Source organism: Trachypithecus francoisi, unplaced genomic scaffold (genome assembly GCF_009764315.1).
Source record: "Trachypithecus francoisi isolate TF-2019V2 unplaced genomic scaffold, Tfra_2.0 Lachesis_group20, whole genome shotgun sequence".
Classification (NCBI taxonomy): domain Eukaryota; kingdom Metazoa; phylum Chordata; class Mammalia; order Primates; family Cercopithecidae; genus Trachypithecus; species Trachypithecus francoisi.
Genome location: NW_022681466.1, coordinates 66,892,349 through 66,905,356, shown reverse-complemented (window position 1 = coordinate 66,905,356; position 13,008 = coordinate 66,892,349). Strand labels below are relative to the sequence as shown.

At 46.4% G+C, this 13,008-nt stretch overlaps 1 protein-coding gene and 1 non-coding gene across 4 annotated transcripts in view; one reads left to right on the top strand and one right to left on the bottom strand.

Moving 5' to 3' along the window:
• Positions 1–2,856: 2,856 nt before the first annotated feature.
• DHX33 (DEAH-box helicase 33) overlaps positions 2,857–13,008 on the bottom strand; it is a 29,978-nt gene continuing 19,826 nt past the window's right edge. The window contains exons 9-12 of one of the 3 annotated variants that reach the window (XM_033184908.1): positions 11,711–11,838; positions 11,108–11,311; positions 9,424–9,510; positions 4,107–5,127 (exon numbers count right to left, since the gene is read on the bottom strand). In XM_033184908.1, coding sequence (XP_033040799.1) covers positions 4,819–5,127; positions 9,424–9,510; positions 11,108–11,311; positions 11,711–11,838 — 728 coding nt within the window. In that variant the 3' untranslated portion in view covers positions 4,107–4,818. Of the gene's footprint in view, positions 5,128–9,369; positions 9,511–11,107; positions 11,312–11,710; positions 11,839–13,008 lie in introns of all 3 variants that reach the window. The other 2 variants (XM_033184911.1, XM_033184910.1) reach the window with 2 other exon arrangements.
• LOC117068075 lies at positions 3,663–3,724 on the top strand. The gene has a single exon (XR_004430943.1). It is a non-coding gene; the product is annotated as a U7 small nuclear RNA (small nuclear RNA).

The window sequence follows — 13,008 nt, the reverse complement described above, 5'->3', positions numbered from 1 at the left end:
TCATTTGTCTGGGGACAAGAAGCCGGCTTGTATCAGTTAGATATGTCCAGAAGCTTCCATAAAAACCCAAGGACAGGGTTTGGAGAGCCTCTGCTAGCTGAATACATGGAGGTTCCTGGAGAGGGGTGGCCCAGGGAGGGCATGGAAGCTCGGAGCTTCTTCCCCATTCCCCACCCTGCTCATCTCCATCTGTACCCTTGGTCATATCTGTGGGGAAAAGAAAGAGAGATCAGCCTGTTACTGTGTCTATATAGAAGGAAGGAGGCATAAGAGACTCCATTTAGTTCTGTATTTGAGATGCTGTTAATCTGTGACCCTACCCCCAACCTTGTCCTTGCTAGAGACATGTGCTGTGGTAACTTAAGGTTAAAAGGATTTTGGGCAGTGCAGGATGTGCTTTGTTAAACAAGTGCCTAAAGGCTGCTTGTGGTTAAAAGTCATCACCATTCTCTTAAATCTCAAGAAAGAGAAAAACATTTGTCTCCTGCCCCTCCCTGGGCAATGGAACATCTCCGGGTAATACCCATTGTGCCTTGTTTACTGAGTGAGGAGAAACCCGCCTTTAGGAATAAGGTGGGGCTTGCTGGAGCCATACTGCTAAAAGGTTTATGGAGATGTCGCATATGCATCTCAAGGCACAGCATCTTCCTTTAAACTCATTCATATTACAAGGATTTTTTCATATGTCTTACTGCCGATTTCCTCCGTACAATAATCCTATTGTCCAGCCACTCCCTTATCTTTCTGATGGTAAAGATAATTATCAATAAATACTAAGGGAACTCAGAGGCCGGTGCGGTGCCGGCGTGGGTCCTCTGTAAGCTGAGCGCCGGTCCCCTGGGCCCCGCTTTTCTGTCTCTACACTTTGTCTCTGTGTCTTATTCCTTTTCTCAAGTCTTTCGTTTCCACCTAATGAGCAACACCCACAAGTGTGGAGGGGCAGGCCACCCCTTCAATATCTTTTATATGAAACTGGTAAAAGTGTTTCCCTGAGTTCTGTGAGCTGCTCCACTAAATTCACATAACCCAAAGATGGGGTTCAGATTTAGATTAAGAACCAACAAGCCTACCTTCCCAGGATATACAGGACGTACAAGCTACTAAGAAGGTATGTCTTACTAACTCTTGATAAGACTAACACTTAATATTTTCTAAATAATTTTCTATGAATAATGGAAAAGAGACCCAAGAAACAAGCCATACACATCATATACAAGATTCATTTTTAATGGATTTGATCGTCGAGTGCAAATTTGAGCATTATTTACAGGAGCTTTCTGTAGAGTTATTTCTATTCAAATAAAACCAGATTCTCAAAATACAACATAGCCTGAACCTACTTGATGTTTTTTTTCCTCCCTCTAGTTACCAAGGAATATCGTATCTCAGATGCATGGCCTGCTATCACACTGGTCTTTAAAGAAAAAAAAAAAATGCATGGCCATAGTTCCAGGCAGTTCCCAGTAGCTGGATTTAGTGGATTTATATATGACAGTATAGTACTTCATCAGTTTTACCCACAGGGCAAAACTTACCTCCATTCAGGCATCTCTTTACAACTGGCAGCAATGCAGCATTAAGGGTTTGTAGCAGGACCTGCTGTTTGCAGTCCTGCCCCTTGTCGTGTTACTCTGGGTGTTGCATACTCCATGATTACTAGAAGACAAACACCTGAGGCATGCAATCTGCTTGGAGTGTATCTATTTACAAGAAGCTGCTCACGGGAGCTGGTGATTCTTCCAGATACGGGTTTCGCAGGCTGCCAAAGAGGTATCATACCATCAGATTTTACCAATTGAAGAAGAGTAGCTGAAGTATATATTGCAATGTTATTGTGAAACATTTAACTTTCTTAAGCGTAAAGTGTACTACCCCTTGCAGCTCAATATAAACAACGATGTATCTTTGTAGTAACAGGTGGAGTCAAAATGGGTTTTCCAATCTGATTTAATCCCTGAGCAGCTATGTTAAAAGTTAACTTTTTTAAAAAGCCCAATAAAAAACTAAATACTGTATTAAAACTCTACCACAATGTTACAGTGATAAACATTATTTCTGTACAGAAACATTAAAGCTACTTAGAAGCTGTTTACATCCTTTGCCTCTCAGAAAAAAAATATACATTTCTGGAAACTGTTCAGGTACTTAAGCTGGACATAAGTTACCCCAAGTTTTTTCTTTTTTTTCTGAGACAGTCTCGCACTGTCGGCCAGGCTGGAATGCAGTGGCACAATCTTGGCTCACTGCAATCTCTGCCTCCCAAGTTCAAGCAATTCTTGTGCCTCAGCCTCCTGGGTAGCTGGGATTACAGGCGTGTGTCACCACACCCAGCTAAGTTTTGTATTTTTCGTAGAGACGGGGTTTTGCCATGTTGGCCAGGCTGGTCTTGAACTTCTCAAGCGATCCACCCACCTTGGCCTCCCATCCCAATGCTGGGATTACAGGCATGAGGTGATCTGCCTACCTCGGCCTCCCAAAGTGCTGGGATTACAGGTGTGAGCCACAGCGCCCAGCCACCCCACAATTTTTTTTTTTTTTTTACCAGCACTATGAATGATTTACTAAAAATACAATACTTTTTCTTTTTCTTTTTTTTTTTTTTTTGAGGCGGAGTCTCGCTCTGTTGCCCGGACTGGAGTGCAGTGGCCGGATCTCAGCTCACTGCAAGCTCCGCCTCCCGGGTTTACGCCCTTCTCCTGCCTCAGCCTCCCGAGTAGCTGGGACTACAGGCGCCCGCCATCTCGCCCGGCTAGTTTTTGTATTTTTAGTAGAGACGGGGTTTCACCGTGTTAGCCAGGATGGTCTCGATCTCCTGACCTCGTGATCCGCCCGTCTCGGCCTCCCAAAGTGCTGGGATTACAGGCTTGAGCCACCGCGCCCGGCCTAAAAATACAATGCTTTTTCTTACCAAGTAGGACGAAACATCCTAATCCCCTACTGCAAAAAAAAAACAAAAAAACAAAAAAAGAAAACAAAACAAAACTGTGGGAAACTTCAGAAAGTCAGCCATGGTAACAAGTCAGTAAGTGGAAGAACTGGTTCAAAGTTTAAGAATTCAGTAAGATAAGGTATATAGGAGCTGTGACATCTTATGTCACCCACATATAACCATTTCTGACAGAGCCCTAAACACTAGCTGAGAGCTTGACGGCGCAGGACCGTGGCTAGCACTGGAAATAAAGACTCAGCGGGACTTGACACACCCAGCTCCGGACAGAGGGGACCCTGGGATGGGGCTGTTCCGTCAGGCCACAGCTTCCAGAAAGAGACCGTCCATGATCTCTGAAGAGCCTCTTGGGCAGTTTGGCCCCTGGTTCTAACTATGATTCATTCAGTAAGAAATGACAAAACACCCACAGATGCATTTGGACCAAGTAAGCACAATAGAAGAGTCAAAGCTCGATGGCTTCTAGGACAGAACACTATCTGGGGAAAGATTACTTGCTTCTGATAATTAAATAGCTAAGAGGAACAGTGAGTGCCCTTTCTCTGCTCGGAATGTCAGATCAGGAAGAGACTGTGGAGATCTCCAATTCCCTCTGACAATGAGGGTTAGAGGGAGGTGCCTAGCAGTTAGAAAGCAGCAAAGCCAGATTGTCCCCAAGTCCCTACGAAGAAGGAAAAAATTTCATAGAACATTAATAAGATGCAAGAGTAAGTGTTACAGCTCTAGCTCTTTTCGAGTTTGTCCAGCAGGCCTTCCAGTCTTCACTGAACCGCCCCCTGCCCACACACCAAGAAAGATACAAGAATGCAAGCCCAGATGTGGCGTGGTCTCTGGCATAAGCCAATGTTCTCTGGGTTCTATGTACCCCTCTCCCCTCCCCCACCCCCATCACCTGTGACCAGGGGCTCTGCCCAAAAAGAAACAGCTGAAATGGTACAGAGTCACTCCTTATGCCCACATGTTTGCTGGTGCCCAGTTAGAGAGAAAAATGGCAACTGTGTATGTGGGAGTCACTTACACATACAAAACACTGAAAGGCCAGTTTCCCATGTCTACGTGTGACAGGATTCAGAAAGTGTAAATCATCCTTCACCCAGGAAGCTTACATGTCTCCTGAAAGCACTGACAGGGTCATGCACCAACAGGGTCACGTACCGAGGACCAGGAGGCTCCTTTACTGGTCTCTGCTTGGAGACAGACACAGAGCGGTCCACCCCTAGACGTAAGTGTTCAGTAGGGATCGCCATCCCAGGAGGTATGAGGTAACAGCACCCCCCTCTGGAAACTTCTACAGAAGTCAGTTGTGTTTTCTATTTTAAAACTGCATACAGATAGACGTTAAACAAGAACCAAGGGCAACATCCAAGCTCCGCAACCTCCTGTGGCCCTTCCAGAAAATCGCCCTTAGTCACAAGAACTTGGGATGTTGCTGTACCTAATTCACGTCACGTGGAAAGCACTAACATTCAGCCTAATGGCTCCCAACGCACTGTATGTGTGGCGTGCTCCAGGCATAGTTCTGGGTACTTTCCCTTCATTTTCTCTAAACTTTATGAACCCAATTTTATAAGGATTATTATTATTGCTCCCATTTGGCAGATGAGAACACTGAGGCTCAGGTGTTAATTAAGTCAAAGTCACCCAGTAAGAACCAAAAGCATCATTTTGAAGTTTCCAGGTACAAATGATATGTCCATGTCTACATGGTTCAGTCCTAGGAGTTGAAGCAAAGATGCTTTCAAGCTCCTGGAAGTCAGGCACGCTCAGCTGACTCCAAGGCTTCTCTAAGTGCCAACCTGGAAGGCTGCTGTGAGGACGACTGAAGTCCAAGCTCCCAGGGACCAGCGATTCTGGTGGCATCCTGGGGCGGCTCAGTTTCTGGCGGTTCTCAGCTTCCTCCTAAAGTATTCAGGGGCAGCCTCGTACAGCCACTCTGCATCCACGACGCAGAGGTCCCGCATGTAGCACTTGTTGGTGTAGAGCAGCTCGGTGTACACGACGCAGGCCGGCTTGCAGTGGAAGAGGACAGATGATGGGTGGATGGCCACCGGCTGGTGGGTGTCCGTGGTGGCATAGGTACCGTCTGGCTGAAGCTCGGCGGTGCTCATGAAGAGGCTGTGAGCCAGGCAGCGGCGGACACTCTCCATGTCTCCTCGGGATGACATGATTGGCATTGACATCTGTTTCGGGAGAAAGCAAGGAATGGAGCCGACCTCAAACACTGGTCAGCACTACACAGTGTGTTGGGGAAACTGGACCTACCAGGGTAAATGCAGCCCGCACTGTGAGCCTAACAAAGTGGATTCTGACATTCAGAGGTGGTCACCAAGCATCAGCAAGGTCAGGGGAAGAAGGCCCAGCCGGACGAGGGCAGACCGGAAACAGGGAAACTACCGCCTGTGAAGGCAGGGCTGGGAGGGAGGCGCTCACGTTAGCCACCAGACCACAGGCAGGCTGGGTGACCCACCCCTCACCTAAATTCCATCAGGGCACCCAGAAAGGAAAGGCCCTTCCCCCTCGCTTTGACCATCTCACCATCTCCTCACGCCGATTCGCCTTACATGCTGCTGCCAGCCTCATCTACCTAAAGCACGGTCCAAACCACTCTCCATCCACTCAGACACCTTCAACACTGTCTCTATCGCTCCTTGCAAAACAATGCAAAGTTCCCGTGGTGGAGCCACGAAGGAGCCACCCTGAGCCGCTCCCTCATCTTTCCTCTCACTGCGCTTTTTCTTTCTTTTATTTTTCTGAGGCTGAGTCTCGCTCTATCGCCCGGGCTGCAATGCAGTGGTGTGATCTCAGCTCACTGCAACCTCCACCTCCCAGGTTCAAGCGATTCTCCTGCCTTACTTAGCCTCCCAAGTAGCTGGGATTACAGGCGCCCGACACCGCGCCTGGCTAATTTTTGTATTTTTAGTAGAGACGGGGTTTCACCATGTTGGTCAGGCTGGTCTCGAACTCCTGACCTCAAGTGATCTGCCCGCCTCGGCCTCCCGAAGTGCTGGGATTCCAGGCGTGAGCCACCGCGCCCGGCCTCACCACTCTTCTTTAAACACTCCACGGTTCCCCATAGTTGGCTGCCTTCTCTTTCCTCGCCCCGTTTCATGATTCCTATCTCTCAGCCTTCACATTTGCTGCTCTTAGTAGAAATGCTGCCCTTGTCTCATCAGAGGAAATGTCAGTCACCAGTCAATGTCCTTGTTCTACTGCTCTTGATGAGTGGGTCATGTAACCTACGCCCCTGGGCACAGATGAACAAACCAGTGGTACACACTCGCTGGACCTACGCTGGCCAGCTTCTCTCTTGCAGGCATCTTTTAGGTTTGAAACTGGAAAACTTGTCCATCTCTGCTGGGCTCTTGAGAAGGGGGGCCATGCAGAGCAATCACTTCCATGCGGAGGTAAAGGGGAGAAGAGGGAAGGAGGCACACAGAGGGTACTCGAAGCAAGGGAAGCAGCAGGTCCAGAGAAAGCAGCGGCCCTGGCTCCTGCAGGCTTTTTCTAGTTCCTGTGACTCTATTTCCTGCCTATAGGTTCTCAGAAATACCTTTCGATCCTTGGAAAGATCTTTCTTTTGTCTTTTATGATGGCTCAAGGGTTTCTGTTGTTGTTGATAATCAGCCGATCTATGCCTGAAGCAGATACTTTTTTTTGAAGAGACAGGGTCTCGCTCTGTTGCCCAGGCTGGAGTGCAGTGGCGCAATCCCGGCTCGCTGCAACCTCTGCCTCCTGGGTTCAAGCAATTCCTGTGCCTCAGCCTCCTGAGGAGCTGGGATTACAGGCATGCGCCACCACGCTCGGCTTATTTTTGTATTTTTAGCAGAGATGGGGTTTCGCCATGTTGGTCAGACTGATTTCGAACTCCTGGCCTCAAGCAATCCACCTGCCTGGGCCTCCCAAAGTGCTGGGACTAGAGGCATAAGCCAGCCACCACACCTGGCCTGGAAGATACTCTTTTATTTCCTTATCTGTCAAGATCTAGCTCAGTTGTCGCCACCTCCAGGAAGCCCCAGAGGCTAAGTGGTGTCTCTCCTTCCAGACTATCAGCTTTACCACTCACTGGCTGAGTGATTTTGGGCAAATTATTTAACCTGATTAGGCTTAGTTTCATCCTTTGTAAAATGGGAATAACAACAGAATCAGTCTTATAGGTTGAAAAGAGGATTTTATCCTTTGGGTTAAGGTCTGAGTTAAAAAAGAAAAAAAAAAAAAAGAAATGAGGAGTTTAAATAAGGCAATCACATAAAAAGTATTCAGAACAGTGCTGAACAAACGCCTCATAAATGATAGTGGTTACTTTAATCTGATGGCCTCCTGGCGTGAGTGTATGTACGTCAGGTCATCGTCTAGATGATTACTTAGTTATTGAACAGGCATGTCTGTAAAGTCTCAGGACCTTGACCAGTGCCTGGCATATAATGAGAGGTATCCCTGGCCACTACAGAGTCCTAAATTCAGAACTAATAGAGAAGCACCATTTCTACTGTCAATTATAAACTGAGAAAACTTACGAAGTCAAGAGACAGACTGGCAGGAAACTGTTCAAATACAAGAGCAGTCTGAAAAAATGTGTGAAAGACAGAATACAATAGGCTACTAAGAGAAGAAACAGCTCTAGTGCTAACTATAGGCCGCTGGCATCAGACACAGGCCTGGGTACGGGCTGTGACTGTCTCCCAGGAGTGTCCGCACTGAGGGGGCACAAGGCATTCACCACAGAGTGCCTATGACGACAGCAAAAACATGGACACTGTCTCAGTGATCAACAGCAAAAGAACACTCATGCAACCCTCTACCTCTGACATAAAATGTGGAGTGTCATGTGAGCATTAAATATACCATGACAGGCCTTTCAAACACCATGTACTCTAAGAGGGAATAAAAAGCTAATATAAAACTTTGTGGGTCGGGCACGGTGGCTCACGCCTGGAATCCCAGCAATTTGGGAGGCTGAGGCGGGTGGATCGCCTGAGGTCAGGAGCTCAAGCCCGGCCTGGCCAACACAGTGAAACCTTAACTCCACTAAAAATACAAAAAATTGGCCGGGCGTGGTGGCTCACGCCTATAATCCCAGCACTTTACCTCGTCTCTACTAAAAATGCAAAATATTAGCTGGGCGTGGTGGGTCACACCTGTAGTCCCAGCTCCTTGGGAGGCTGAGGCAGGAGAATTGCTTGAACCCAGGAGGCGGAGGTTGTGGTGAGCCAAGATCGTGCCACTGCACTCCAGCCTGGGCAACAAGAACGAAATTCCGTCTCAAAAAAAAAAAAAAGAAAAGAAAAGAAAAAACACTTTGTGGTGGACACTTTGGCAATATCTAACAAAATCCAAATTCCCCATCTAGAAATTCATTCTGTGCACACCACAGCCCATATGCAGGAGGCAGAACCTAAATGACCGTTAGTAGAGGCTTAAATAAACTGCAGTGAATACAATGAAATGCTATGAAATCACTGAAATGAATGAGCTAGACACATGCAGCACCAAAAGCCCAGAAGGAGTCAAGAAATACACATGTGAGGCCAGGCGCGGTGGCTCACACCTGGAATCCCAGCACTTCGGAAGGTCGAGACGAGCGGATCACCTGAGGTCAGGAGTTCGAGACCAGCCTGGCCAACATGGTGAAACCCCGTCTCTATTAAAAATACAAAAATTAGCCTGGCGTGGTAGTGGAAGCCTGTAATCCCAGCTACTCGGGAGGCTGAGGCAGGAGAATCGCTTGAACTCGGGAGGCAGAGGTTCTGGTGAACGGAGGTTGCGGTGAGCCGAGATGGCACCGCTGCACTCCAGCCTGGGTGACAGAGCAAGACTCTGTCTCAAATAGTGGGAAGGGAAGTGGAAGTGGAAGTGGAAGGGGAAGTGGAAGGGGAAGGGGAAGGGGAAAGGGAGGCCATGTGGAAGAAGGCAAGTTGTGGAACAGTACCTCATATACACGTATCCGTGTATGTGTGTGCTCGTACACAGGCACACAGACATGCACAAAAACATACATACACAGAAACAAATTCTAGAAGGATCTACCCCAAACTGTTCACAGTAGTTATCTCTGGAGGGGCAGGATTATAAGAGACTTTTTAAACTGTCTACATTATAAATCACTATTTTCTGCATTGTGTAAATATTTAACAACTATACACGACTTTGGTAATCGAAAAGAAAATCATGGAGATATTCCCACTTAAAATCTTATGAAGAATGCTAACACTGGAAGATGCTTATAAAGATTATAAAACCAAATATAAATTATACATAGAATTTACTATGTGAAAAAATACGATAAAAAATAGGCTGTTAGGAAATAGGCTAAAACTACTGAGATGTGGAATTGTGGGTAACTTTCTTTTTTCTTATTTGTGAAATTTTCTACAATGGGAAATCCTTTTATAATCACTAGCAATAAGCAATTTCAAAATGTCTACCTTGAACGAAGTAAAAGCTTTGTCACCCAAAGAACACTAGGACCGGGACAATACCTTCAAGCAGATGTCCCTCAGCTGTGCTCTGACTTCGGCGACCAGCATCATATTCTTGCTGTTGACAAAATTCTCTTTGCACCAGTCCTGAATAGGAGACAGAATGATATCACAATCCACTCATTCACTATTTATTTATTTATTTTTGAGACAGAGTCTCGCTCTGCCGCCCAGGCTGGAGTGCAGTGGCCGGATCTCAGCTCACTGCAAGCTCCGCCTCCCGGGTTCCCGCCATTCTCCTGTCTCAGCCTCCCGAGTAGCTGGGACTACAGGCGCACGCCTCGTCGCCCGGCTAGTTTTTTGTATTTTCTATTAGAGACAGGGTTTCACCATATTTAGCCAGGATGGTCTCGATCTCCTGACCTCGTGATCCGCCCGTCTCAGCCTCCCAAAGTGCTGGGATTACAGGCTTCAGCCACCGCGCCCGGCCTCATTCACTATTTATTTGTTCATAGAGACGGAGTCTTGCTCTGTTCCCTGGGCTGGAGTGCACCACAAACCAATCCTCCCACCTCGGCCTCCCAAATAGCTTCAACTACCTGCTCGTGCCACCATGCACAGCTAACAAGTCTCTCATTTCTACAGAAAAAATATAACAACATTTTTAGAACACAGTTGAATTCAGAGGAAAAACTTCAGGTGCCAAAAAGGAACGTAGGAAAATATCTTTATATCAAAAAACATGAACTATGAGGAAAACTATTAGTAATTCCAACTAAAGAAAAACTTAAAGTTTCCCAGCTTGGGATAGTCGTCTCATCATACCCAGTATAATATCAGAATCTCCAGAATAGATTTTAAAAGTTCTACAAGTCATTAAGAAACAGACCAACGACCCAGTAGAAAAATGGACAAAGGATATGAACAGACACAGAAAACAAAACAGAAATGCCCAATTTATGTAAGGCTTCTTCTTTCTTTTTTCTCTTGTTGGAGATAAGAGTCTCGCTCTGTCATCTAGGCTGGAGTGCAGTGGCACGATCTCGGCTCACCACAACCTCTGCCTCCCACGTTCAAATGATTCTCCTGCCTCAACCTCCCGAGTAGCTGGGATTACAGGTGTGTACAACCACGCCCAGCTCATTCTTGTATTTTTAGTAGAGATGGGCTTTTGCCATGTCGGCCAGGCTGCTCTGGAAGTCCTGGGCTCAAGTGACCCACCTGCCCCGGCCTCCCAAAGTGCTGGCATTACAAGCTGGAGACACTGTGCCTGGCTCTGGGCAAGTTTTTCAACTGCACGAAGCTTCATTTCCATGACTATGTTTCATGAATATAAAAGATAATAGTAACAGTGCTCATTTCTTATAAGTACTGTACTGAATGAGATCATACATTAAAAAGTGCTTAGCATGGGGCTTGGCACGGAGTAAGTACTCATTAATTGGTATGCGCTATCATTAGACATATTACTTTATTAAGTTCCAACTACGTTTTGATAGGTTGGGAGTCACTTAAGTCTTGCCGAGTTAAACACCTTCAGAACAGAGACCGAAGCGACATTTCTTTGGTAACCTCCCAGTACTGAGGCATTTCCACAATGATGTCCGGCTTTCTTTTTGTGATTCTTTAGATCATTCAGCCACAAAGGGAAAATGTACTTTTTGTACGGCTTCAGCAGAAAAAGGGAAGCACGCAGCAGAGACAAGCGGCTATCTCTGGAGAACAGGAGCAAGACAAGGCTCACCTTATTTCCACCCAGGTTTTTGAAGGTCCGATAGATATTGAGCAGGGTCACGTGATCTCCCTCGCTGGATATGAACTTCTTGCGGACCCCTTGCACTTCCTCTCGCCGGGAAGGAGGGTTGTGGAGGACGCTGTCCACAGACAGCAGGGAGACAATGGTCAGGATCTCCTCTGTACAGTGGAATTTGGGGGACATGAGGATGGTCTGCAAACCGAAATTTAAAATTGTGTAAACCCAGCCTTCTCCTAGCTTTAGAATGCACTATTTCTGTACATTGCTTTTGCAGCTGCTTTTCTAAGGAGTTAAAGGACAGGGATTTCTAAAACCGTGGCTATGTACATTAGTGTTATTTCACTCTTTAATATTAAATAAAACAGGTGACTGCCTTCCCTACAGAGTTCTGAATTTCTTGTGGGTAGGGCTCTTGACTTCATATCTTTGAATCCCACACTGAACATCAACCAGGGCTATTTAAAAACTAGGGGTTGGTAATTATTTAACAGAAAAAGTGAGATTAATCGAGAAGCACTGGGTTAATGGTTCTACTTTGGGATGGCTAACTGTAACGCACAGAAAGGGGACTGAGGAGAGGGTATCATTTACTTTGGCAAATTTGGGTTCTAAAGGAAATGCCGCCATCTTTCTTCCAATTGGAGTCAGGGAAAGCTGGTCATCTTTATGTTCAAGAGCACCTAACAGGTCCAGCTGGGCAATGGCCGCCTGAATGTGATCTAAAGAAACGGAGACATAAAAAGCCAAAAGTCCAATAAGAATGAAGTTGCAGCCAGTTCAGTATTTCTGGGAGCTTTTGATAACTCTACATCAAACAACAGCAAAACATCATAACCACCACTGCCCCCTTGACACACCTGTCAAAGAATGACATCACTGTCTTCAGTCCAATTCCCTTTTTTTTGTTGAGACGGAGTCTCGCTCTGTCACCCAGGCTGGAGGGCAGTGGTGCAATCTTGGCTCACTGCAAGCTCCGCCTCCCGGGTTCACACCTTTCTCCTGCCTCAGCCTCCCAAGTAGCTGGGACTACAGGTGACCGCCACCATGTCTGGCTAATTTTTTGTATTTTTAGTAGAGATGGGGTTTCACCATGTTAGCCAGGATGGTCTTGATCTCCTGACCTTGTGATCCACCCACCTCAGCCTCCCAAAGTGCTGGGATTACAGGTGTGAGCCACTGTGCCTGGCCTCCCTTTTCTTTTTTGAGACAGAGTCTTGCTCTGTCACCCACGCTGAAGTGCAAATGTGTGATCTCAGCTCATTGCAGCCTCCACCTCCTGGGTCCCAGTGAGTCTCCTGCCTCAGCCTCCTCTGTAGCTGGGACCACAGGCACATGCCACCACGCCTGGCTAATTTTTGTATTTTTAGTAGAGACGGGGTTTCACCATGTTGGCCAGGCTGGTCTCAAACTCTTGACCTCAGGTGATCCGCCTGCCTTGGCCTCCCAAAGTGCTAGGATTGTAAGTGTGAGCCACTGCGCCTGGCCTCGATTCCCTTTTTAAATGACCCATAATTTAGCAATATGTGTGTAGATTTTGAATACACACATCAAAAGTGTAACCTTTGACCCAGCAATGCTACACTTACGAATTACACCTGCAGATATACATCGCACAGAGACCATATCGCCAGAAGCAAACACATAACAGTGGAAATAGCAGTTGTCTCAGGGGCCAGCTGGGGAGGCTGGGAGACAAGGAGGGGTGAGAAGGACATTATCACTATTTACTATTTTATATTTTTTAAACTTTGAACCATGTAAATACATTACCTATTAAAGAATAAAAAAGCGTTTCTAAGGATGCAGTAAATATATACATCCCAATAAGGAGTGATCTGTAAAATACATTCAATGAAAGAAAGCAGTGTGTTTCTCATTGCTTTTTTTTT